The sequence below is a fragment of the Mus musculus genome, chromosome 3 (genome assembly GCF_000001635.26).
Source record: "Mus musculus strain C57BL/6J chromosome 3, GRCm38.p6 C57BL/6J".
NCBI classification, from domain to species: domain Eukaryota; kingdom Metazoa; phylum Chordata; class Mammalia; order Rodentia; family Muridae; genus Mus; species Mus musculus.
The window spans coordinates 117,649,294-117,677,104 of record NC_000069.6 but is presented as its reverse complement, the minus strand read 5'-3'; the positions used below and the strand labels follow the sequence as shown (position 1 = coordinate 117,677,104).

General features: G+C 38.9%; 1 protein-coding gene across 2 annotated transcripts in view; it reads right to left on the bottom strand.

Moving 5' to 3' along the window:
• Plppr5 (phospholipid phosphatase related 5) overlaps positions 1-27,811 on the bottom strand; it is a 114,901-nt gene that overhangs the window by 12,404 nt on the left and 74,686 nt on the right. Inside the window, exons 4-5 of one of the 2 annotated variants that reach the window (NM_001305451.1) lie at positions 14,476-14,652; positions 5,071-5,205 (exon numbers count right to left, since the gene is read on the bottom strand). In NM_001305451.1, coding sequence (NP_001292380.1) covers positions 5,071-5,205; positions 14,476-14,652 — 312 coding nt within the window. The remainder of the gene's footprint in view (positions 1-5,070; positions 5,206-14,475; positions 14,653-27,811) is intronic. The other variant, NM_029425.3, reaches the window with a different exon arrangement.

The following is a 27,811-nucleotide window of genomic DNA, read 5'->3' as shown; positions in this document are numbered from 1 at the left end:
TCTTTGTATTGCCCTTTTATTTTTAATCTAAAAAAGCAAAATAGTTTTAATTTTAATTGTGTGCATGTGTGTGTATCCATGTGTGAGTTTATGCACTTGAATGCAGGTACCTGCCAAAGACAGAAGTGTAAGATTCCCCTAGAGCTGTGTTAAGCAATCATAAGTCTAACACCAGTATTGGAACTAGAACTTGGGCCTGACCTAGGAGCAGTATTCCCACTTGACTCCTGAGTTATCTCTCCAGTGCTCTTTTTAGTCTATCTCAGTCTACTTGTTTTTGCTTTCCTCTGCATGGACTTCTTCCTTTCTGACATCCAATGTTGGTTGAAGTCCCACCATGCCGTCACCTGTGTTCTCTCACTGGTTCTAATCACACAGATTATAGTTTAGCTTCCATCCCACGAGTTCTCTTTAATTTCTGGTATTGTGGAAAGGAGATGCCACAGACAATAAATGTGTGTGTGTGTGTGTGTGTGTGTGTGTGTGTGTGTGTGTGGTATGTGTGTGTGTGTGTGTGTGTGTGTGTGTGTGTGAGAGAGAGAGAGAGAGAGAGAGAGAGAGAGAGAGAGAGAAGAGAGAGAAAGAGAGAGAGAGCAGTATTTGTTTAGATGTATTCATTTGTATGTGGGGGTGCATGAACATTTGATTGAATGTGCACAGGCCAAAAGTGACCCTGGGTGATTTCTTCAATTTCATTCCACCTTATTTTTAGACAGGGTTGCTCCTCAAGAGGAAAGGTTCCTCAAGAGGTGAAAATGGCTGCCTGTTTCTGCCTCTACAGCTCTGGCGCTATAGACACAGATGATATTACCTGCCTTTTATGTGCATGCCAGGGACCCAAACTAGTGAAGCAAGCACTTTGCCAATGGTATCATCTCAGCCCTCTCCCTGTCTTCCCTCACCCAATAAAAGGTTTACATTGTCTCATATTTGTCCCAAAGTCAGTTTAAGAGATCTAAGTTCTTCTCCTGATTATTCCTGCTTGAAGCAATCTAGATTTAGCTCAATTAAATTCCCTAAACGGTGTGAAAAGGCTTTGTGAATGGTCTAAACATTTCCCTTAGTAACTATTGGATCTTCACTGTCTGCATGAAGGAGAGAGAAGAGCCCATTCTCTGTCCTCATTTGAATGGAATGTGTGCGGAAACTCATGTGAGCATCTTCAGCAAGATAATTTTATTTCTATATAGTTTTGTCTCATGTTTGCTGACCCACCACAGATCATGGTACTGTGCAAGTTAACTTCTACTCCATAAAGCTGGCACAGTCCTTGAAGGCAACTGTTCCTGTTGCTTTTGATATGCTTAGCCATTTTAAAAGATATAATTGGTTTTAGTTATGCGTTGGAGTGTTTTGTTTTCATGTATGCATATCATGGGCATACTGGATACCCAAAGAATCCAAAAGACTGTATGTATCAGATCTTGTGAAACTGGATATTCAGGAAGCTGTACACTGCTGAGCAGGAGCTGAGAACCACACCTGGGTTCTCTGGGAGAGCCATCCTGCCAACTGTTTGTTTATTTATATTTATTGTTTTGACATAAAACAGTTACCCACTCAGTTTGGGGATACTTATTCAGTTTTATTCAGAGCCCCTTCGCCTGTCATGACATCATTAACCAAATTTGGGGTGGGGAATCCATCAATGTGGATTTGTTTATGCTGCATCTAGCAGAATTCCTAACATTTTGACATTTTGCTGTAATTTTCACTCTGATAATCAACTATTATGGAGTCAAGACCTTCCCTATTATTTCTAACATAGAAGATAAAGGGTGGTAGAACTATAATTGGTTGCATCAGTATTTTCCTAGAAGAAAACACAGATCCTTGATTCTTGGATTCCTAAGGGAAATTAATAGTGTCTTTTAAGTTTCTGGAAACATCCCAGAGCCACCAACACTGCCAATTCTTCTGGAAATGAACCTCAAAGGAGGAAGCTAAGAGAATGAGTTTGGGGGACAGGACGTGACACCTGAAGGGAGCTGACTCTCTGGGAGTGAGATGGTAGGAATTCTAAGAAAGGAAAGACACCTGCATATGCAAGAGCCAGAGCCACTGTACTGAGGGGACTTCAGGTGGCTGCAGGTGGACCTGAACACATGGGAGCTACAAACAAGATTTCAGTGTTTAATTTGGCAGAAGAAAATAAACAGAGGTCTTTCAAAAGGATTGTGGAAATCACAAGGAAATAGCACAGGGGTGTAAATTAAACTGGATGCACCCCCCTAAGGAATTTTAGTTAGTCCGATCATATCATATCGACAGTGTAATGAGACCAGACCTTTTAAAAGAGCTTAACAAAATGAAATACTTTAAAATTGGAACTATATTGAGTTGTGCATGTACTCATGAACAGCATAGTATTTGATAATAGAGAGGAAGAGAGGAAAAACGAAGAGAGAAAGACAGAGAGGGAGTAGAGACAGAAAGAAAGGGGTGGGGAAAAATGTGGAGGCAGAAAAGGAAGATAATAAAGCAAGCCTGGGGAGTGGACATAAAATCTTGTTTCTCTGGCTCAGTTTATCTTAAGGTTTGAGCACTGCTGTTAGTTCTCTCTGTCTCTGTCAATTTCTCTGTCTCTGTTTCTCTCTCTCTCTGTCTCTCTCTGTTTCTGTTGGTCTCTGTCTCTGTCTCTCTCTCTGTGTCTCTGTGTCTCTGTCTCTGTCTCTGTCTCTGTCTCTGTCTCTCTCTCTCTCTCTCTCTCTCTCTCTCTCATACTCACTCACTCTGCTACCCACACACTCCTTTCTACATACTAGAGGTGAAATACTTCTCTGGGAGAATACTATCATAGGATGGTACTTCCCTAGAGTTGACTGAGAAAGAATAACCCACCGAGACAGTGGATGCCATCATCACACAAACTGGTCCTGGACTAATTATAAAGGAAAGGGGGTAAAAGTTAGTTGAAGATCCGCTTTCCTCTCTCTCTACTTCTTGATTGTAGAAGCAGTGTGAAAAGGCACCTCACACTCCTACAAACTATTTCTTCCTTGCCATTGTGGCTTTCATCTTTGAACTGTGGCCAAAATAATCTCTTGCCCCTTTAAGTTCTTTTCTGTCAAATATTTGTTACAGCAAGATGAAATGATTTAATACACTAGTCACTGAGATTGAGTGAATTGACTAAGGTCAAAAATTTCCAAAATTTCCAAAATTTCCAGCCTGACTGTTCATAGATCCATGAGCAGAGAGGCATACTGTGGTATGGATTCTGTCATGAGAACATTCACCATAGTTTTAACAATCCTCTGTGGCTAGGGACTTAGACTCATTCTGACTAATGTGATAAACAGATGAATAAAATTATTAGCTCTTCACGATTTAGTGGTCATTGGATTCCAATGAGATGCTTACTACAGATGAGCCATTCATTTCATAAAAGGGAATGGATATTCAGATATTCTTATTCAGAACCCATGACTTTTCCTCATAAATTATGATATTTGTCAGTGATGAACTCCCCATAATAAAGGAAAAGTCACTTGCATAGAAATGAAGTGTACCTGTGTTTATCATTATACTGAAGGTCATAGTTCATCGAATGTGTGCTTTGAACATAAGAGGTTTACCAGTTTACATAACTTTCAGAAGAAACACACAGACATGGAAAAAAAAACAGCATGGCATGATACTAAAGCTCTCAGCCCTGTCTGCCCATCAAATGTTGACAAAACGTTACTCTTCACTCATCAGAACACCACTGTGAAGGAACAAATGCCATTTTTAAATTAATGGTTATCCCAATCAAAGGAGTAGGGGAACTTTGCGTGCTCCCCTCCTTTATTTTTGCAATGTGAACCATAACAAAAGCAATGTATTTATTCCACACAGTCCCCCCTGCCTTCCCCCTGCCTCTCTCTCTCTCTCTCTCTCTCTCTCTCTCTCTCTCACACACACACACACACACACACACACACAGACACACAGACACACAACACACACACACACTCATGAGTAGAAAGCTCTTGAAGTTCCCTTTATGTTACTGCCCTCTAGTTCTAGCTGAGAAGCATGGGAACACGGCCTTCAGCAGTGCGGAGTCTAAGGGAAGGATGAAATCTGCCCCTAGTATATTCTTAGCATTGCTGCTGTGATCCTTCCATGATGTGGTCAGGGACACAGGCCATGTCCAGTGCAGAAAGCATTTTGACTGGGAATGGAAATGAAAAGAACTGAGAGAATGCTGTATCCATCTCTGTATATTCCAGCAAGCACGGAAGCCCTTCATCTGCTTTATCCCAGCCTAACTAAGGAGACACAAATTTCTTGGACTTGATATAAAAAACAAAATTAATAGAAGTTCACAAACACTTGTCTCTGTCTTTTTGTGGGTTCTAGTGGAAAATTCTAGCTCACATAGCCTAATATCGTGAAAGTTATTTTAAAAGGAAGTAGCCTAACATGAACATAGGAATTTTGAATACAGAAAATGCAGTAATAGCCTATGAAAACACAGAAGTTGCAAGAACAATCTTTGTAAAGTACTTGACTTCTTGCCCGCTGTGACACCCACTGAGGCCTGGACCTCTCCTCTAAAACATTGTCTGTGGACAAACTCAGCCCAGCCTGACCCACAGTCTCCCTTCCAATAAGAAAGTACAGCTGACACAGGCTGCCTGATCTTGGAGCAATAAGGCTCCCTGCATGGCACATGTGTCCTAACTGTGTGGTGACAATGTATGAGGTACTTTCTCATTGATGGAGAGCATGGGAGGAATCGACTTAGTGAAAAAATTCACGCATTTGCAAATAAGTGTACCTTCTCATTTCACCTGTGCATGAGGCCAGGGAATACTATTCCTTAGACACTCTAGCCAAGTGCTGGATGACTTCTATGCACAGTTACCAAGCTTCCAGCATGGGTGATATCTGTGGGTACTTTAAATGAGATAGTCATTTTATAAGATGCTCTTTCCAGTAGTAAATTCTTGCTACCTGACACCTTAAATTCTGAGATTAAGTAAGCATAAATAAGTAAATAACTGGTCACTCTCGGAATACACAAACAGAGATAACTGTTGAATTTAGCCTAGGTGATGAAATTTTGAAGTTATGAATCACCTGCAGAGATGTTACCTTTTCCAAAGGGCTTTCTACTCGAGGAATGTTGGTCATTGGCATCCGGGCCACATTGTCCCTGTGTATATGCCCATTTTCTGGTTGTCTTCCTTTAAAATTGTTTACCACGCATACAACCTAAAATTTCAGGAAAGAGTTTCCGTTAGGTAAATTATATATTCTACAACTAACACCCTTTTGAGGAGCTTCATAAATTTCCTATAGCAACCAAGTTTCAAAATTACCAAAATGTTACATGAATAAAACTTTACACGCAGACTTACCATGAATAAATTAGAATAGCTATTCTAATGCAGATTAGTTCTAGAAAATTCACCAATGAATATGTAAAAGAATGAATAATGACAATTCTGTCATTCCAAAATGTTCGTTAAAGTATAGACAATGTTCAAACCTATCCAAAAATAACAACATAACCTTATAAAAATCCGTAGCAAGCTAACCTTTTCTTAATGTAGCTAATCTACAACTTGATTTTCATGCTCATTATTTCCCAATGATTCAAGATTATTACATTCACTCTAATCCTTGACAGTTGGCACTCTCTAATTTAGTAACATTCTTTCAATTATACTAGTTTATTGTCTATTGTGTCATATATAAATATATATATATACATAATTTGAACAATAATAGCTTACTAGAGCTACTCTTGAAATAGAAGACCTTTTACATAAAGAGAATTAACCCTCATTTCAGCTGATTATATTGCAGAGGTGAAAGAATGAATTGAATCATGCATGAAAATTAAGATCCTGTAATGTTAAAGTTTCACATTTTTCATTCATCTTCTAAGGTTTCCGATTTAATAGGTGAAGAATAGGGTATAGGAGAAGGAATCTTTAAATTTACTGCAAATTTTCTGATGCAGATGAATCACATTTAAGAAATAATGATTTAAGCAACACAGAAAAATTATTTCCTATGGTGAGTTTATGCGAACCACAGGATAATGTGTTGTTCTCCTTTCCTGGGCTTCATATTCTAGAATAAATAGTACTTACTTTTAGTTTCAGCCTAACTCTTATTTTTAAGTAAGTAAATTCTTGATCAATAGCGATATATTTAAATTGTATATTTTCACAAATTTATCATTGGAAGACAAATTTTTTTGTTAAACTTACTACTAAGTATTTTATTTCTATTTTTTAAAAAGATTTATTTTATATTATGTGTATGAGTGCTTGGTCTGCATTATGTATGTACATCATGTGAATGCCTATTGTCCAAGGAAGTCAGAAGAGAAAAATGGATGCCCTGAAACTAGAGTCCCAAATGTTTGTGAGTCAACATGTGTGTGCCGGGAACAAAACACAGGACCTCTGCAAGAGCAGAGAGTGCTCTAAACCACTGAGCCACCTCCCCAGCTCCATTACTACTCGATAATTCTACATACCAATTTAGTCTTGGTTGCTTACCATTCCTGAATAAAATTTACAAGGATACTAGGTAATAGCACATAAAATGATACTTTATATTACAAAATTATTTTCTTGCAAGCTGTGATTTATCTTTTTTAACCTGTCTTTCTTTGTCCTAGCAAAACTATAGGTTTAAAAAATAGATCAAAACCTGATAGTAAAATACTAAAGTTTTTCACAAATTTTCTTTAAAGCAAGGAGATAGCCAAGATACTTTCAGAGAGTTTTCTAAACAAACACACAATCACACACACACACACACACATGCACACATGCATGCACACACATTCATACATGTTCCTGCACAGATACACATACCACACACACACATATACACACTCACATCATACACACACACATACACATATATACATATAAACGTATGCACACACACCGCACACACATTCATACTCTGCATTCACACATATATACACTAACACTACATACACACATACCCACTCACATAACACATATACTCACACATGTACACACACACACACACACACACACACACACATACACTCACACACACTTTCTCTGCACCTTGATCTCTAGAGAAAGGATGGTAAGGGCTTGGAGGTAGTTATTCAGTACTCTTTTAGTCTTTCTTTCTATTTTATAAGTTGACACCCTCATGATCCCACTAAGGACTAAAAGAGACTGATTGTTCAATAAATAGTTATAATGTTTTGTCTGTAAAGGGAAGCTATTAAATAATTTAGTTAATATTTTCAGTGGTGTGGGGTCAGAGCCAATGGAAACTATGCAACTCTTCCCTTTTGCCAGGAAAGCAACAATTTCATTTGTTCATAAGAGAAGAGATATGTTATCATGCTGATACGGTTCTCTTATTAACGTAGGCAGCAGGTTAAATTCAGTGTGCAAGCTGCAGTTGATGAATGAGCATTCTTCTAACATACAAAGGATAGAGTTGATAACTTTAAGTAACAATTACAATGAAACAAAGTTTCATGCCATATCATGGCACACACGCGCATACGCGTGCACATACACACACATACATTTAGACATTTTCATTGGAATTAATAATTAGCAATTTGGACATTTGAAAAGAACTGTTGAAATATTTAAAATAAGATCAGTTAAAATGAAGTAACTGTGCACTTAGATGCTCAGAACTTGAAAAGCTCAGTTGGCATCAATGTGGGCTTCAGAAATTAGGCTGATTACTCTGTTACTCATTCATCTTGTGTTTATTAGTTACACTCTTAAGTAATGCATATATATTATGTTAGGTTATGTATATATATGTGTGTGTGCCCCTAAATATAGACATGTGTATTTAGGGCTATAGTCAACAGCGACTACTCAACTCTTCCTTCTTGAAGGAAAAGCAGCTACTTTATCCTAAGAGAAAAGCCATGCTAACATTTCAATAAGATTCTCATAAAAAAGCAGGCAGTAGGTCAAATTCAGTTTGCAGACTGCACATATCATATGTGTGTGTTTGTGTGTGTGTTTAGAAAACTCTTTGAAAGGCTCTTCCCTATTTCTTTGTTTTAATGAAAATGCAGGCTGACATAATAGAAGCAGCTAGAATTTATCTGTGAAATGCTTAAGCATCTAACTTGTAGTAGATACATACAGAATGGTAGTTACTAGCCTAATTATTCTTTTTAACAATTTTCATTTCAACTACGAGGAAATAACTAGTTCTTCTTTAGTTTCTTATTTAAATAATTAAAATTTTTGTGTGCTAATTTCAAAAGTCTAGAATTGATGTTCCCCTAGCAAATAAGAAAAAGTAAGAAGATGCGTGTGTGTGTGTGTGTGTGTGTGTGTGTGTGTGGTGTTTGCTTACATAGGCATGTATATGCATGTGCCTAGGCTGGAGGTTGACAACAGACAAATTCCAATAAACTTTACATATTTAGAAATGATCTCTTACTTCACCCAAGAGCTCAACAAATCTGGCTAGCCAGATTGACCCCAACGTGTTCTTTCTCAGTGTCCCATGTGCTGAAATTACAGACAGGCTATATTGCTCACCCAGCATTTTTACAGGCTCTAGATCTGAAATGCTTGCAAGTACTTTCTCGCCTCGCTGTCTTACAGAAGTCTTCCCTGAGCCCTCAGACAGGAAAGCTTTCTGTGTTTGATGTGTTTGTTTTCCCTGTGATGAAATAGAAAGAACTCTAAGACTGTCTGTTAGGGTACCAGGCTCCTCATGACATTTCATACTAGATAAGGGAATACTTTGATTTGTGTCTCTTCTCATACTTTACACTGTGCTAGTCAGGAGCCAAATCTTCAGTTTTCTACCTCTGTACCTCACTGTCAGAGTGAGTGAACTCATTCATGAAGGAGCACACTAATGAATGAACATACATTCAAGTGACAAATTTTATGGTATATGTCTATGCCATAATGACTTAAACTTAATTTCCTTTCAAACACTGCAGTTTTAGATCAATGGTTTCTACACATGTATATCTCTATTCTACTATAAAGATTATAGCAGTAAACCATCACTATACACACGTTGCTTTCTTTATGTAGCACTTATAGTAAATTTATTTATATGTTCATTTTTATTTTTTTCCCATAATTACTGCATTATTGACATTGGGAAGTAGAACAGTATTGACTTTTTTTGTTTTTGTTTTTCTTTTTTTGTTTTTCTCGAGTCAGGGTTTCTCTGTGTAGCCCTGAGTGTCCTGGAACTCACTCTGTAGGCCAGGCTGGTCTTGAACTCAGAAATTTGCCTGCCTCTGCCTCCCAAGTGCTGGAATTAAAGGCATGAGCCACCATGCCTGGCCAGTACTGACTCTTAATTTTGGTTTTTTTGTTATATGCTAATAACTTTAATAAGACAAAACCATGGACAAGCTATCTGCTGTATCTAGGTGTCAAATTTTAATCTGTAAAGTGAGGACAATATATCTCAATGAAATGCTGCAATGATTTTTACTTTTATGTAAAATAACATGACAAGCTATTATTGGAATCAAGAAAGCTGACCACTTCTGCCAACAATGCTATGTATCACGTTTGGGATAGATTTCATGTCATCCATTTTTACGACAACAATAATATCAACAACTAGTGCTCAAGTACTGTTTGTTTAGTATTTTGCTAAGCATGATGGCTCTACTCTTTGCCCTTGCACAATGTACAGGGATGAGTGACAGATTTAGAACATAATATAACTCCTTGTAGGATGCTAACAGCACAGACGGATATGTGGAAGAAATCAAAGAGAAAATGAGAGGGCTAAGGTGGTCAGAGTTACTGCCGAGGAAGAATGGGCTTATCCAAGCCAAATCTCAGCTATGTAGAGGACTTAGGTTGAGTTGTAAGGTATAGGCACGGTAAGGAATGCAACAAAGCAATGCTTATTACGCATGGAATTTCATTGAGCTTTTCAAAAAAGTCAAGGTTGTCAATTAAACTCATCCATCCATTCAACCAATATACCTGCCCCTGTTCCAGATACTTGCAAAGATAAACAGTGAACAAAGTGAACAGAGATTTTCTCTGTGGCAAAGAAGGACAATGAAACAAAACCATCAGACATGGTATCTAGGACTTGTGTTATGGAGAAACACAAAAGGGAGAAACCACAGGAGTCTTTCTGAGTATAGCTTGGGGACGGTCTCACCATTGGAGGACTAGTGAAATGTAAGAGACGTGTGGTGTCACACACTTGCAAAGACTGGTCTCAGATATCACCCCCTTACCATGGTAAAACACACACACACACACACACACACACACACACACACACACACACAAACACACACACACACACACACACACACCAGAATTCCCACAGAACCAAGATGTAGGAAGAATGGGACTTGTTTGTGATAAGGGAAGGGAGCTGGTTTTACTTTCAAGAGCTGGATTTATATACATGGTGAAAGGGGTAGGAAACCTCTCACTAAGAAATAAATAAATCATTGTGGTCCCTAGAAGTGTCTGGAGTTAATGTATCAGGGAGAGTTGTGCCTTTTCTTTTTACTGGCAATGAACTGTTATAATGTTAAGGAGAACAGTAAGGTGGTTAGATGAAGGATGTCCGAAACAAAGGGTCAGGAAGGAACTGTATCTATACATGAGATAGGAAACAAGAAGTTCTGGTCAGAAGTACTGGTATTAGACATAAGGAGTAACTTGGGTATCATAATTGATCTTGAAGTAGATGATTCACTGGTTGTGGGGGATGAACCAGTAGAATGAGTCAGAAGCAAATGCCATGTATAGATAATGGTGATTGGAGGAGGTGTCCTTCAACCAAGACAGCGGCTCAGAGTAGAGTCATGTTCCTTTTATTATGGAATCATTTTAGAATCCCAAAAACACTGCGAGATAATTGCAGAACATTTGCCAGCCAGAGTTGGAGTTGCTGCACAAGATAAATGCTCTACTGGGCTGTCCAAATGAGGAACCTGGGAGTCATCACAAGTTGTTGCCTGTACTTCATGCACATCATCTTCTGTTCCCTCAGGCTCTCCCTCCTCGATTTCCCTTCCAAAGATTCTACCTCCTCTCCATGTCTCTATGGTCAAATTTACACTGCCTTAGTTCCCTCGTTCTTCATAGCATGTCTTCTCTATCTTCACCTCCAGGTTACTTCTAGAGATATATATTTAAAGCACAAATCTCATAGGGTAAAAGATAATGACTGGAAGCAAACTATCACTCATGGAATTGCACTTCAGTCACTCCTATGGCTATTCACTAAGCATGTGCTATTTTGTTTACCCTTCTGTGAGTTCAAGAATGAGTTCTTAGGGGAGTTGTGATTTCCCTCATTTAAGGAGAGATCCAGGAGCATGGGAAGACTCAGTAGTCAGTGGGGGAAAGGGGTGTATGTGAAGAAGCTGGGACTAGCTTGTTCTAGTTCTATTCATTTGAAGGCAATGGATCCTAATTCATCTACATTTTAAACAAAAGTCCACATTATTCTTCTGATTCACACAGTCTTTCCAGCCCCCTCTGTCATTCATGAAGGGAGACTTGTACTGTTCTCGGATTCTATTTTCTCTCTTGCATAGGCTGTGTCATGACTCTGCAGCATAGAAAGGGCTGCATCTTTGATGTCCTTATGTAGATTTTCATACTCATTCTGTGTCCCACATTTTGTTCTCCTTCCTTACACAGAGTCCAGATCTATTTATTTTATATGCTTCCCAAGTTGATCCATCCTTCCTGACTGGTATGTCTTCCCAATGGAGTTAATGTCTCCAGTGTTGTTGGTTAATTGTATGTATTCCTCTATGAAGCTCCATGTCTGGTTTCCTTTACAGTAACATATTTAAACATATGAGTTCCTTTTCTCAGATATTTATTCACATCACTAAGCACAGTACTTGTATTTGGGTAGGGACTTGGCAGCATTTTATTTTATGATGTAAGAGAAGGAAGGAGAATTTGAGGGAATATCTAATCCACAAAACAAAGCTCTAACTCTCACTGGAAAAGGCCAAGCTTACCTGAGTTTCACCAATTGTTACCTCAGCCATTCACAATAATTGATTATCATTGATGAGCACAAAATTTGTATTTAGTTACATCGTTGAAGCACTGTTTTGGTATGAACTGTCCATGGAGTCATCTTTATCATGTGTCATAATATTTAGAGGGAAATCTTAGAATCTAAATAATATACATTCTTTGAATATGCACACTAGAGGGGCCTGAGCTCAGGGGAATTCTGCAGCATAGCTCTTCATTTATCAAGTTCTCAGGCATGTGTCTGAGAAGTCACTAGGTTTCTGGTTTTAAAGGATCTCATTAAGGCACTATGATGCTTTCTGGAAGTAGAGGAAAATATAGCAAAGGCCAAGGAAAGAACAGCAGGAGGTTGATGAAATGCCAGAGAAGATAATCTACACCCAGGGAGCTGAATGCAGTGACATCATAATTTGCATCAAAGTTTTGTTTTGTTTTGATTCTTTTAAATGTTAACCAGTTTCGATGTTGGCAAGTGAAAGCAGGAAAAGTTTTTGATCCATTCTTCCTCCAGAGTTTCAAGAGGCAGAAAGAGAATTCAAAGAGGCAGAGGTGTTAAGTGATAATTTTAGCCCAAGTCTGTTGCTGTAGTTGGATGATGAAATTTAGCCAAAAGTGCCTGCAAGACTCAACTGTAAACAAACTGTATCCTATCTAGGAGTACACCTGTAACCAAGCAACTGAATCTCAGCCATTCATTGCAGCTCAATCTCTAGCCAATCAGAGGCTGTGAGAAGCCAGACTCCAGCACTGGGTCAGGTTACTTTGGATCTCTTCCTGTTCTCTGACTGTAAATGCAAATTCAGTCTGAGACAGAGAGGGACATTCTTAACTGACCTTTCTTTTTATTATTATTATTATTATTTTAAACATTTCTTTTTTAGGATTAATTTATTATTATATTTAAGTACACTGTAGCTGTCTTCAGATGTACCAGAAGAGAACATACGATCTCTTTACAGATGGTTGTAAGCCACCGTGTGGTTGCTGGGATTTGAAGTCAGGACCTTCGGAAGAGCAGTCGGTGCTCTTAACCACTGAGCCATCTCTCCAGCCCCTCCTGAACTGACTTTTCAACCCATCATGGAATTTTTAAAAGCTTTCCATCTCAAGTCTCCCAATGACCTTTGAGAATCACAATGAAGGACCCTACACGAAAGAAAAGGAGATTGAAGCTCGCTCAGAATGTGGGGCAGACATGCAGTCATGCCCATCAGTCTGCTACAGGAGGTTTTAGAGGGAACAGTTCATTGAAAATTCCAGGCCCATCAATTGTACTCAAACATATAAATGGAAAGCTTGCACACTTTTTTTTTTGGCTACTAATTATTAACTAGAGAGAGGTGGCTGAGGAAGGGAACAGTAGAGGAAGAACAGCTCAAACTATACCAAAATTAATGTATGGCATTTCTTAAACCATATTGTGTCCCTGTAGAAGCCTTTTGATTTATAAACTATACCCTTGGTCATCTAGGTAAGTCAGTATGGACGCCCATAAATAATGGACTAATAAACTTGAAACTCAGACTGAAATCTTCTAATAAACCAAACTGTAGCTACGTGGCGAACATATTTTTGGCAGACACACATACAGGTGATACACCATTAGAAGTCTCTGCAAACTCCTCCTTCCACTGTGTGGAAGACAGACTAGGTATGACTGAGTCTCTGTCACTGTCTCTGACTATTTAGTTCCTGAGCTGAAGTGATACATTTGACAATCTCTGGCTGTGGGAGCATTTGTGGCACAGATCTCATGGAGCAACAGATTAAATGCATGAGGCTTGGGTCCTCGAGGATATTTATTTTAATACAATAGAGGTAAAATATCCTGAGAAGTTTTGTAATTATACAACCAACTCAGTCTATAAAACTAATTGAGGAGGGACAGGTGAGATTGCTTAGGGTAATTGTTCTCAAACTTCCAACTACTACAACTATTCAATAGAGTTCCTCGAGTTGTGAAGACCCCCAAAATAAGAGTGTTTTTGTTGCTACTTCATAACTGTAATTTGCTACTGTTATGGATCATAATGTAAGTACTTGATGTGCAATGCATATGAAAAGTTTAACCTTCAACCTCCACTTTGTGAAATGAGAGAAACCACTTTTACAAGCTGTCTCTTAAACCTGCACATGTATGCCATGGCACATGTGCACTTGTGCATGTATGCACACTCATGTGCATGCACACACACACACACACACACATACACACACACACACAAATAAATGTAAAAAATAGTTCTTGAGGAGGACTCTATAGCCTTTACCCATCTTATATAAAAGTGTTTTAAGTGTGGAATTGATTTATTATTCTTTCTTAAACCTGATCTTAAGAATATTTAAGCAAGGAAGAAGAAATGAGTAGTCAGAACCATATATATTATCATGCTATATATCACAGTCATTCATCCTTCCATCTTCTTAGAGGTGGTTTATTAAAAGCTTACTAAAAATCAAGCATATTCTTTAAAGTTGAACTTACCAGAAATACTGCTATAGATATTCCGACTAGGAAGCCTGCTATCACATCTGACCAATGATTTCGATATTCCGCTACTCTGTTGAGTCCAGTAAGAAAGGCCAAACACATTAATCCCAAGCACAGGACAGGCTTAGCAAGTCTGGTTCCTTTGGCTTTGATAGTGCTGGTAATGTACATCTGAAACAGCAAGCAGAAAAAGACTTTACACAAAAGCATTTTCTTAAGATAGATGTGAAATTCATTATGTATAGATTACAAAAACATATTTATCAATTATGTATGTCTTTATGTCTTTAGTAATCAACTACAGTGTGTGATTTTTGTAGTTTAAAAGAATGTTCGTTGTGTGCAATGTAAGCTGTGTAGCCCAGGCTGCCTTCCAACTCCCTACATAGTCAAAGCTGAACTTGAGTGTTGGGATTAAAGGTGTGTCTCACCACACTCGGAATGAATTTTTTTATAATGATTTCATAAAGGTGGAATTTAAGTGTGCCAATTATTTGATTTACTTCTCTGGCATGGCCATTTCTTACTGAGAACCATGTGTGCACATACATGCAGATGGTGATCATACGTATCAGATCCCTGGAGCTGAAGCTCTAGGCAGTTGTGAGCTGTGAATGTGGGTGCGGGGGAATTAAGCAACAGCTGTGTGTGTTTTTATCTGCTGAGATATCTCTTCAGCTCTATAACAACCAATTCTTATGCAACAACATCAGACATCTAGGAACGTGAACAGAGTTATCCCAAGCATCCTCCTACCCTCTACCTCTCACACACCTTCCTTGCACTTATTTTTCACCTGAGTTTATATGTTAGGTCACTCTCAACACTATCCTTACTTAGGAGGGGAACATTAATGCTGTACTAGTGTTTCCATCTGTATGCACTGTATGGAAAAGATGTATACTTGATTAAATAAGAATTGTAAAAATAGCTATAAAGAAGTTAAGTGACAGCCGGGCATGGTGGCACACACCTTTAATCCCAGCTCTTGGGAGGCAGAGGCAGGCAGATTTCTGAGTTCGAGGCCAGCCTGGTCTACAAAGTGAGTGCCAGGACAGCCAGGGCTACGAAGAAGAGAAACCCTGTCTTGAAAAAAACGAAAAAACGAAAAAAAAAAAAAAAGCCAATACAGAGCACAGAGTGTCAACCTGTTACACAGAAGGAAATAAATACACGTTGTGAGCCATCATGCTCAGGAAAAATTCGGTTCTTCTCCCAATCTCACTTATTATATAGCTTCATTGCTCAGAATTGGATCACATATCACTCTATTAGTGAACCTGTTGACTTCAAGTGGATAGTGCCAGTTAGTGTTCAAGTCAGCCATAACAAAATTGTGAAAGAGGTAGGTCTGAAAGTATGACTAGATCGTATGGTGTCGATAACAGGAATATCTGGTACTGATAACACACTTAGAAAAACACTTATGGATGAATATAGTGTATTATATTCTATAATCTTGACTATTTTCTCGTGTCAGATAGAAAATACATTTGCTTATAAGGGTAGATCAAAAGAGTAGTGTCTAAACTTTTCATTTCATAATGACCATTTTAGAATATTATGAAATCCAACAATTATCTTCTTTGCTTTCCTTTTTTCCAGGGTAATATTTACAGCCTGTTATCATCCAGAAGGAGCAGTGTGCATTCATAAGCAGCTCAGACGATTCTAACTCCCCATGGCCAAATTCTAGCCCATTGTAATCTGTATCAGGGCGCAATATTCTGGGTGAAGTATAAAAGGAAGGAAGAGGGATTGTATCACTTGGCCAATGGCATCTGGTGTATGATCTGTAGACTTTAAGCCTGTGTTTTGGGTCCTTCATCATGTCAGTTATAGAAAACAGTGATACCCAGGGGAAGATGAAAAAGAGCAAAGGATGCTCCTGCCCTTGAGAGACAGTGTTAAAGAAAGCTGCCTGCAAGAATAGCAAGAACTTCAAGCTATGGAGCTTTTGCAGTGATCCTGTTAAGAGGGCAATCCCTCATCTGAAAGGTACATAGAATTTGGATGTCTCATGGGATCTTCTTTAACCAGACAGAAGGTTGGTTGATTTCTTCACATCTGCAAAACTCAAAAGATACCCTATCCTTATTAAAATAAATGTGAGTTAACTGAATGAAATGAATCATGCTAATATCTATTATATCTTCCACTTAGTGAGTAGTAGTTTCTGTCCAAGAAAATGTTTTTAAGACTTCATTTCACTAAAATATTTAATATAATCCTATAAATTACATATCATTACTACCTTCATTTTATAAATGAAAGAAATGTATCAAGATAAAGCTTATTGTGACTTCACAACTTTATTTTTGAGCTGCCACCATTGGCAAAGAAAAAAATGAAAAGGGACTGTGAACAAAGGACTTAGTCACTTCCTGATCATAAGACTTATTTCCTGTGTCTTAATTGAATTCCCTTTTTGGGGGGAGGGGGTGGTGGGGATAGAGGAGAAAATGGCTAAGAGACCCAAACTGAGCACCTGATGATTCAAGAGAGCTGGAACTTAACACACAAAAAAGATGCCAGCATGGCATTCTAAGAGTGACAGGATACTCTGTCCCATCATTAGGGAAAACTATGAAGGGCAAAATCCCTAAAGAATCTCTATGGCTTTGGTAAATGCTTGCCATCTTTTTGTTGGCCCCAAAGGCCAACTTAACTCTTTAACTGGTCAACTCTGCTGCTCCAAACAAACTGTTGGCTTCTGCTTTAGCTGCTTCAAATTCAAAGATGACTCATTTCCTAAATTACCCTACTGAATCAAGACGGCTTACAGAGAGGTTCCCAAAAGACCTCACCACTATGGAAACTAATGCAAAATGCCTTTATTAGAAAGAATTCACCTATAGGGTTGCAGATCCCTTTAGCTCCTTGGGTACTTTCTCTAGCTCCTCCATTGGGAGCCCTGTGATCCATCCAATAGCTGACTGTGAGCCTCCACTTCTGTGTTTGCTATGCCCCGGCATAGTCTCACAAGAGACAGCTACATCTGGGTCCTTTCGATAAAATCTTGCTAGTGTATGCAATGGTGTCAGCGTTTGGAAGCTGATTATGGGGTGGATCCCTGGATATGGCAGTCTCTACATGGTCCATCCTTTCGTCTCAGCTCCAAACTTTGTCTCTGTAACTCCTTCCTATAGGAGGAACAACATTGTGAACTAACCAGCTCTTGACTCTAGCTGCATATGTATCAAAAGATGGCCTATTCGGCCATCACTGGAAAGAGAGGCCCATTGGACACGCAAACTGTATATGCCCCAGTACAGGGGAATGCCAGGGCCAAAAAAAAAAAAAAATGGGAATGAGTGAGTAGGGAAGTGGGGGGGGAGGGTATGGGGGACTTTTGGGATAGCATTGGAAATGTAATTGAGGAAAATATGTAATAAAAAAAGAAAGAATTCAAATTTGGCTTTTCTTCTATTAAATTTGAGGCTAATGTCCCAACCCAGAATGGAGTGTGGGAGGTCACAGAATTTCCAGAGCTATAGGAATTACATAGGTGACAAGAATTTTACACACCATTAGTATAAGATTAAGAATGATTATGGCAATGCTTTGGAAAATACACATATTGTTGAAGCATAACCACCATTAATATAACCGAAGACAAATTAGAGAAATTTTCATTTGAACTTGGCAACTCTCTAATACTTTATGAAACAAGTGCCCTATAAACAGTTTATTTGTATTATCCTTGCAGAAAGTCTATTATTGCTAACCTGCAGAAGGAGAAATCATAGCATAATGACCTATCAAGGAAGCTGGTTATAGGACAGAAATTGATTATTTATGCTTTGTTGGTTTCTAATTCACTTATGAAACCATCTACGTTAACCAGATGTGAAAATGGAGCTAAAAATAAACACAAACAGAAGGAGAGTGTGATTTGAGCAGGACATTGTTTCCTCCATCCTCAAGGGTCTATGGATGCTTACAGCCTGTGCATTTAGCTGTATTATCAGTCCTTATTCACCCTCTCCACTCATGCCCAATAGCAAGAAAATGCAGAAAGCTAAAGCTCATCATTTATCTCCTGTTAAAATTCTAGTATATATTTCTTCATATGTATCTATGCTTATTAAAATTTATACAATGATTGATATATATACACACATCGATTTTGCCAAGTGGTTTTCTTTTAGTAAAGGATATAAACATATTTAAGAAAATGTACACATGCATTGAGCACCTACTATGTGCCAACGGCTATGTTAAATTTCTCAAAAGAGGAAACATCTAAGGTTTGATCCTGAAGGATGAGCATTGGTGACACAGGCTCAGGGAAAGTGAAAATCTTGAGGGGAGCTAACCTAGTTGTAGGACACAAGCCAGGAAAGCCAGTCTTGTGCTCTCAAGGAACCTTGCTCATTTTCTCAGAGCTCATGCCACCGGGTCTGGGTGGTATTTGTCTCACTTGTTTCCCTCACCCCAGGGAAGACAGAAATCGAGCCCAGTCCTTTACTGTATAAACTCTGTGCTTGGCTCTTGGTCCAACTTCCAGGAGGTCCTCAATAAATCTAGACTTAATAATGAGCAGATTGAGTTGGAGTGCAAATGCTGAGCTGAGAGAGAGAGAGAGAGAGAGAGAGAGAGAGAGAGAGAGAGCAGAATATTTTGTAATAACTGTCTCCCTGTAGAAAAATGCATATAACATTATGTTTCTTTTCATTAAACTTCTCCATCAGAATGATCTTTGTCCATTCACTGCTATATCTGAAATGCATAGGCTTTTTACACAGTAGACATTCAAAACTTATTGCATGAAGGAAGCATGAAAGGCATAGGCAGGGAAAGGTGAACTCACTCCCTGAAATTACATCTCTTAAATATATATATTTGTTTATTAACTTGTTTTCCTCCTTTTGTTGTGTCTGGTATTTCCAGGAGCAATGTCTGCCATGGAATCATCACTTGTGACAAGAAGAATATGAGCCCCCAGTGAAATTTATGAATCTGCAGTTCCTTGCTATTTCTTAAGGGTGTGGTACCCATATGAGTCTTTGAAAACAACATCCCCTACTCGTAGCCAGAGATAAAGACTTGGTGAAGCCATGAAGGAAAGGAACACAGATATATTCTAATAAAGCCATGAAAGGCGAGGTATTAATTTGCCACTAGAATGTCCTCATAGTTGGCCACCAGATAACAAGTTCACTTTAGTCCAAGGAGATCCATATTTGAAACTCTAAGATAATATACTTAATTATTCAACGTTGCTGTGTTTTTGGTATTTTCCATGGTAAATAAAAAAAAACAACAATACTCAGGCAGTACTTGTTTAATGTATGGATTAATTAATACTAGAATTTGTAAAAATGTTTTATGGGGTAAAATAAGTATGCCATAGTGATTAGGACATATAGCTTTGAACTAGAAAAAATAGCAGGTGTGTTCCAAATCTAACACTTGCATAAGGCAAATCATGGTGATTTGAACAAGAATGGTTCCCATAGGCTCATATATTTAAATGCTTGGTATCCAATTGGTGGAATTATAGGGGAACCATCAGGAGGTGTGGCTTTGTTGGAGGTCTGTCATGAGTGCAGGCATTGAGGTTTCAAAATCCTTGTTATTTCCAGTTAGCTATATCTGCCTCATACTTATATATATAAATGTAAACCCTTAGCTACTGTTCCAGAAACATCCTGCCTGTATGTTGTCATGCTCTTTGGCGTGATGGTCTGTGGGGCAATGGACTATGCACAGACATCCTGGTCTCCCTTTGAGCTTAGGACTTGAACCCCGGTGGGACCTGGTAGGTGGTAATTTCTACCTACATGGGATAGAAGGTGTTTGATCATGTCTCCTGTCGAAGTTACTGCCCCCATAGCCCCCACAGGAGAGGCATGTGGCTATCAGTCACATAGACAATGTCCCAAGCTTCTGGCATTCTGACTAGACTCCTCTCCACAGTCACCTAGAAACAGCAAGATAGCCCAGCCCACTCGAAGAGGGGCACCTCTCTCTCTAAGCTTTTACCTCTCTTACTCTCTAGCCTTCGCCCCCCACCCCTTCTCCCTTCTCTCCACGTGGCCATGGCTGGCCTCTCCCTCTCTCTTTCTACTTTCTCTCTTTCCCCCTGCCTTTCTACAATAAAGCTCTAAACCATAGTCTCTGATCTTGAAGGCCTGCTGTACTTGAACAATGGGATAGGCTTTTTCCTAAGGAGCCACATCTAACCTCCTGCCAGAAGGCCTTCCTACATTGCAGCCACAGACTGGACTAAGAACTCTCCCTTGTGTGGGAACCAACCAGCGACCCCCTCTCCTGCTGTCCTGGGGCCCCTATTCTGTTCTCAGCTCCTCCCCCCCGTATTCAGTGTGGGATGCTATGTTGAGGTTGAGAAACTTGTATCTGGGGCTGCCCCTTGTCCATCACCTGCCATGTGGGGTCAGTGGCCTAACACAGCCAGATGCCCACAGGGGGCCGTGTGGAAAGTGTCAGACAGTCCTCCCTTGTCCAAAGGCCCAGAACGCCAGAACTCTAGCAGGATATTGGTTCTCTCCCATTCCTCTTTCCCCTACACCCAAGGCCCCACGATGGTCATGGACTCTAACCATTTCAAATTCTAAGTGACAAACAAACTCTTCTATAAGTTAATTGGTCATACTGTCTTGTCACAGCAATAGAAAAATATATAAGACACAAGTGAAAGCATGTCTGTTTACATCACTATTTAAAATTGTCTTAAATATATATTTGTTTATTAAATTGTCTTCTTGCTTTTATTAAGTCTTGTATTTTCAGGAAAAACATCTATGGAGTAGTCACTTCTTATAAGAAGACTATGAGCCCATTATGCTAAAATAAACTTGTCATCTGGTCAACCCTGAGGACACTCTAGTGGCAAATTAATCCCTCACTTTTACTAGATTTATCATAGTATATCTGTGTTCCTTCCACCATGGCTTCACCAAGTATTTGTCTCTAGCTACAACCAAGAGACATTGTTTTCAAAGACGCATGTGATTAGGTAACATAGTCACAAGAAATAGCAAGGAACTGAAGATTTATAGATTTGTAGTAGATTATAAACACAAAGAAAAAATAAGATATTATCCCATAGTGTGATAAGAGTTAATACACTAGCATAGTTAACGTGCTTAGCACGGTACTTTTGCAATGAAGCCTAAATACTTGCAGTTGTTAAGTTGAAGCAAGAATGGGAAATATCATACTATTAGGATAAAGATTCTGAAGTAATTCCTGATGGATGGTGCTCATGAGATTGAAGATAGCATTATGGCCAGGTATTTGGAGGATTCCTTCTCCAGTCTGCATGATTTTCATCATGCTGTTTCATCATTTCCTCCCTTCTATTTAAACCCTGAAGGGTCATTCCACTTGTTTACTTATAAATTATGGTCATGTATTCATTCCCTTTGATTTACTCTTTGCAATTTACTGAAGAGCTCACCGTCCATTCCTAAGGTAAAAATAACTCAGTGAGCAGACTCCTGCGAAACCTGGATCACCACTGCATATGTAGCTATGGACTAGCAGCCTCATGCAGAGTAGACAATCTAAAGAGATACTCCTGTACCCCTCCTTTTGGCTATCAAAATACTGAAAGACTAGATTCCAAAGAATTCTTAAACATCACTGGAAATTTCCTACTACACAAAACAAAAAGCTTGAGGCACAGCTCTAGCCAGAGGAGGAACTTGCCTCTCAGGAAGAGATTTCGCAAAGTTCTGTGTTTGCTTTTGTCAAATTATCTTATGAGTGCTACTTTCCCACTGCTGTAAGAAAACACCATGACCAAGGAACTTTATAGATGGACTGGTTTAGTTGGCTTACAGTTTAGCCCAAATATGAGTTTGTCATGGTAGGGAAGCATGGCAAACATGAAGTCAGGAACTGGATGACAACAGCTCACAAAGAGAGAACACACTAGAAAGGACAAGAGTCTTCTCAAAGCCCTCCTCCAGGGACACATCCTACAACATGGCCACGCCTCCCAGACATCCCAAACAGGACCATCCGTTGGAAAGCAAGTGTTCAAATTCCTAAGACTATGGAGAACATCTTGTCATTTCAAGCATCTTACCATATGAATGTTTGTTTGCTTTGCTTTCCTCCTTCTTGATAAAGTTATACACAGAAAAAGAGAGAAATAAGAAAACTTTTCCTTCTTGGGTTAGACAATCTCAAAAAAAAATTGTTTTACATTGTCTAGTACTTATTCTTTTACGATACAGAAAATCTATGCAGCAAGTTTAAAAATGTAAGTGCTCTGTTAATGTACGCACACATTAGCCAACCTGAAGCCCAGTGTGGCTCTTCTAGATGGCAAACTACCAACCCAACATATTGGTCCATATTTGGTAATGAAGGTGGGACTGTAGTGACCAAGGGTTACCAAGAAAGGGTTGAAGGAGCTTCAACTACAAATACCTCAAACATGAGGGCTACAGGAGTTGGCTACCACCTCATTCCCAACCTAGTGCCATAAAGCTTGCTCCTCCACTATTAACTCTAGTGAGAATTTATTTCTCTGAGAGTTCTCAGGTTTTACTCTTTGTTTGACCTTATAAAGTCCTCCCTCCTCCACTCTACAGCCCCTGAGCATGCAGACAAAGCATGTTATACCACCCCTGCCCTTGCCAATGGTGCAGGGCCATACAAACCTGGTCCCAGAGAACCTGGACCCTTCCCTGGGGGCATAAAGGCCCCCTTTCCTCCAATAAATTGAAAGATTTCTCCCAAGTTGTTCTGAAGTGTGCTCATTGCCAGTGCACTACTTGCCAGCTGAGATACTTCATGGCTGCTAAGCTAAGCCAGCTAATCTTCCCCACCTCTAGTCCAGCTTGCTGCACAATACACCTCTTCAGTGGGAAGCTGAAACAGGATAGCAATCAGGTCAAGGTTGGAATATCTTTAAATGTCTTAGGTTTTGACAGCATTGGTTAATACAGTCTAATAAAATACGAGGATTTATTTCATATTTACATAACATTATTGATCATATTATTCTGTCTGTGACCGATTGAGTCTTCCATAACTTCTTAATGGAGATTGAAGCCTATTCAAGTGTTCTTTTTTCTATAAATTTAGAATTTTTCAAAGTAGCACCCAATCATGTCAAAATCACCTTAAACTTTTCTCGGCGCACTTATCATCCTAGCTCTTCCCTAGTTTCTTTTCTTTTTGTTCTTCCCTAGTTTCTAGTTAGTTAGAGGGAGTCTGTTGTTGGGAGCCATTTTTGCCTGCTTTTGTGAAAGCCTGCTTGTCAGGCAGTGCCAAGGCAGGTCAGGATCTTCTCCAAGGTTTCCTGGCCTAATGACACATGGAACAATAAGAGGAGATACACTTGAAGCTCAAGGCTGAACATTCCATTAATCTTGGTGGAAGATAGTAAACCTCTGGATGGAAATAGATTTTCTATGTACATTAGCCAATTTCTGCTAGCTTGTGACTTTGGTTCCCACGACACTGTAGAATATAAAAAGCCTATGGAATTAAACTTGGAGCTGCCTCAGTATTCCATGGTGTTTAGAAGGGACTAGATGTATCTGAGCATCTAAAGTTCAGGGCAGGTAAACAAGTATGTAGATAGGAATATTGACAAGGACAAACTTTTCCAGGTGAGAGATAGTAGCACCCAGCAATTATGTCAAAAGAAAAGTTAAAATTGAACAACTATGTTTGTCTGTGTCTTTTATCCATGGATTCAAGGGAAATTGTGTGGGCAGTTGGTAGAGCAGCCAACTCCCTGAGTTTAGGTGAGGTAGCAAAGCTATAGGCTACCCAGCAATTTTAATGCAAATAAGCCCAAAGTGTTCATTTAAGCTCATGTTTGAGAACTGGAAGCCTTATTGTTATAATTTTACTTTATATTATTATCTGCATTTATAAATTTACCCAAAGAGTAATGTAAAGATATCTAAGAATATGTGCAGAATGACTATAATGGGAATATTGCAATGGGGGAAAACCAAGAGTTTTATAAGATAGATTTGTATTCCAGTAACCCAGCCCCTAAAGACTGTAATGAGCCTGGGGTGGGATGAAATACAAGAAACAGTGATATGCTGAAGTGACTGAACTCAGAAGATGATCCCCAAGTGTCTTGGTTAGTTTTTAATGTTGTAAGGAGAAACCATGACTGTGGCAACATTTATAAAGGAAAACATCGGGGCAATCTATGGTTCAGAGGTTTAATCCATTATTGTCCTGGTGGGAAGTGCGATGGCACACAGGCAGACATGGTACTGAAGAAGGAGCTGAGAGGTCTACATCTGGATCCACAGGCAGCAGGAAGACACAGTGAGACACTGGGTCTGGCTTGAGAATATGAGACCTCAAAGCCCAACCCTAGTTACACACTTCAACAAGACCACACCTAATAGTACCTATGAGCCTATGGCAGCCATATTCTATCAAACCGCCATACCAAGTCAGACATTTTTGGCATATTGGTTGAAAGTAAAGCTATTAGAAGGCCTCAGAAACAAAGTCCCTTTTCATTCAGCCCTCCTGAGCTTCATCCCTTCTTTTCAAACCCAAAGGAAAATCACAGACACCAGAATTCCTATTTCCCAAGCTGGAACACAGAACTAGAAAACAGAGTCACATCCCATGCACTGAGATTCACTTGGTCCATCTAAACTCACAAACAAGGAACATCTTTCCATACTCAGTATGTCTTCTTCTGGTCCCAGCTTCCTCATCTTAATAAACCATAGTTTATTGCTATGCTATGTCTGGTGAACATGTTATCTACTCACACAAATCCTTGTACATAAACTATGTTCTCTGATAGTGGACAGAGAGAAACACTCTGTGAAGCCATAACCTTGTCTCTGAATGGTAGAAGGAAGATATACAACCCAATCCATGCTGGAAAAAGTAAGTAATATCCCTCATCAGCCATCATAGCTGTGCTCCCACAGGCTCCCACGGAAGCTCTTCTATCTGCTACCCACCTACCTGTATCTGGGACATTTTAAGATAGGTGTTCCCTCAGTTCAATCCAAAAATGAAGTACAAGATCCTATATATTATCTTATCCAAGGATTACTCTCTTCTGAGATAGGGTCTAATTTAAAGTTACTCACATACCTAGCCAAATGCACAAGACAGCCCTTTGGTCCTTCTTCCTACTGTGTTCCTCCAGCACCCCCCAACTTACCCTAAATAAGTAGAACTATCTCTTCCATGTATCAATTCTGTTCTGCATTTGCTCTATTATTGCCTTAAATAAAATTCTTAGCGCTTCCAGTTTTGTTTCAGATATGCCTAAATTAGATTTGAGACTTAAAAATTCTTATTCTATTTGGCAGACTCCTAACTCTACTATGACCTAAGCACTAGCTTCATCTTCTGATTGGCGCTGAATCTCCTTTCAAGGCCTGCTCTTCTCTGAGGCACTGTATCCAATATGAAAGCTGGAGACATCATAGCTAATGGCTTCTTCAACTGTAGCTGGCGTGACTATGGGATCAAATCTCTTCTTCTATTTGATTTTAATTAAATTAAGTTTAATTGAATTAAACTCATCTCAAAACTATTACTTGATTAGGTTACCAGCCCATTTTTAAGTACCTTTGGAACTAATTGGGTATGCAAACTTCCATTTTACACTCCGACTTCTATGAAATCTAAAATTGAATCTAACATTTCAGTGAATACTCAGTATCTGAATTAAGATGTTAAAGATTAAAAAACAACACAAAAATGGAATAAAAGATGCATCTACTTGTGAGAAATATTTAAAAATATGCACCATCCTGGACTATTCCCATCTACTCTCTGCCCATGGTCTTGCTGCCTCTAGGCTAGCCCCAGTCCCCAGTTGAAGGTCTTCCCAGCTCTGTTTCTCCTGCCTCAGAACTGCTTCTACTTTCTCAGCCTTCTACCCGCTGCAGCTAGATGTCACAAATCCCCTTAACCCAGAAAATCAAAACTCTAGAAGCTTGTAATTAATTAGTTGGATTTATATATCAATAAATTCTCAATTAACAAGATGCCCACATAATCATTTCAAAGCCAATTGATAGTGATACAAGCCACCCACCTGGATTAGACAAGTTATCCCAATTATTCTCTCCTTTTACGATATTCATAGCTACCTGTGGCTGGTTAAAGCCACACAGAATCTGGATCGTCTTACTCATCCTCCATCTTCCTTCTCTCTCTCTCTCTTTCTCTCTCTCTCTCTCTCTCTCTCTCTCTCTCTCTCTCTCTCTCTCTCTTAACTCTGCCTCCCTTTTCCCTGTCCAATCATGGGCTTCTTGATGTATTAATATTTGAATTAATTAAGGGAAAATTCTGCTACATATACTTACATTTATATTGATACGAGTTGAATGATAACATTTTAGATATACTGACAAATGTTTTCAAAATATCATGAATATTGTTTCTAAATGTGACTATTAGAAAATTTAAAACTCACAGTTCACTTTGTATTTGGTGTTTTGAGTGTATATGTGTATGTAGTGTGTGCATGCATGTGTGTGTACTTCAAATGTCTTCCTCAGTCTTTCTCCACCATAGTTTTTAAGACATAGATGAACCTGAAACTCAGTATTCAGTCTAGGTTTGTTGAACATCCAGCCTCAGAGATTCCCCCATCTCCACCTCCCAGCACTTGGCTTATAGTTGTATGGCCTGTGTTTTCTAGATACTATGGCTTGAACTCTGGTCCTTATACTGTGCAACAACCACCCAAGTATTAACTGAGATAGCTCCTTAACCCTTCATTTTATTTTTCTATTGGATAGTGCTAACTTATCAAAAAAGCACCATAATTTAAGGAGAAAGAAAAACTACCTTTAAATTTTCCTAAAAGATTAATTGCATCGGCCCCATCATTTACTGTTACTATGGGTCCTTTGGATGGGGTGTTGGTTGGTGCTAACTACTAACTTTAAAGGTGCTCTTTATACAACCACCTTTGCTTTGTCAGAGAGCTATCCTACATGTTTTGTATAACATTAATACATGGACACTTCAAATAGTACACACGCTACTAAAATGATATTGTGAAATTATTTGAATGTCCTAAATTAAATTTTCACAGCCTACTTTTCATATTCCAGTCTTCATAACAGCTACTAAAGTTTTTACTTCATTAAAGTTAATGAACTGTTTTATATTTTATGAGTTTAATAATCTAGGTAAAGTCAATCTACCACTGATAAGCTCGTTGACCTTAGATGAATTCTTAGCCTTTTCTGAGTTCTTCTATACCATTGATAAATAAAATCTGGAATGCTTTCTGTAAAATTTCACAGTTAACACATAAGGAGGCTTTTTATTATTATCATGAGCACATTTATTTACATTAAGACTAGAATAAAGGATTAAAATGATA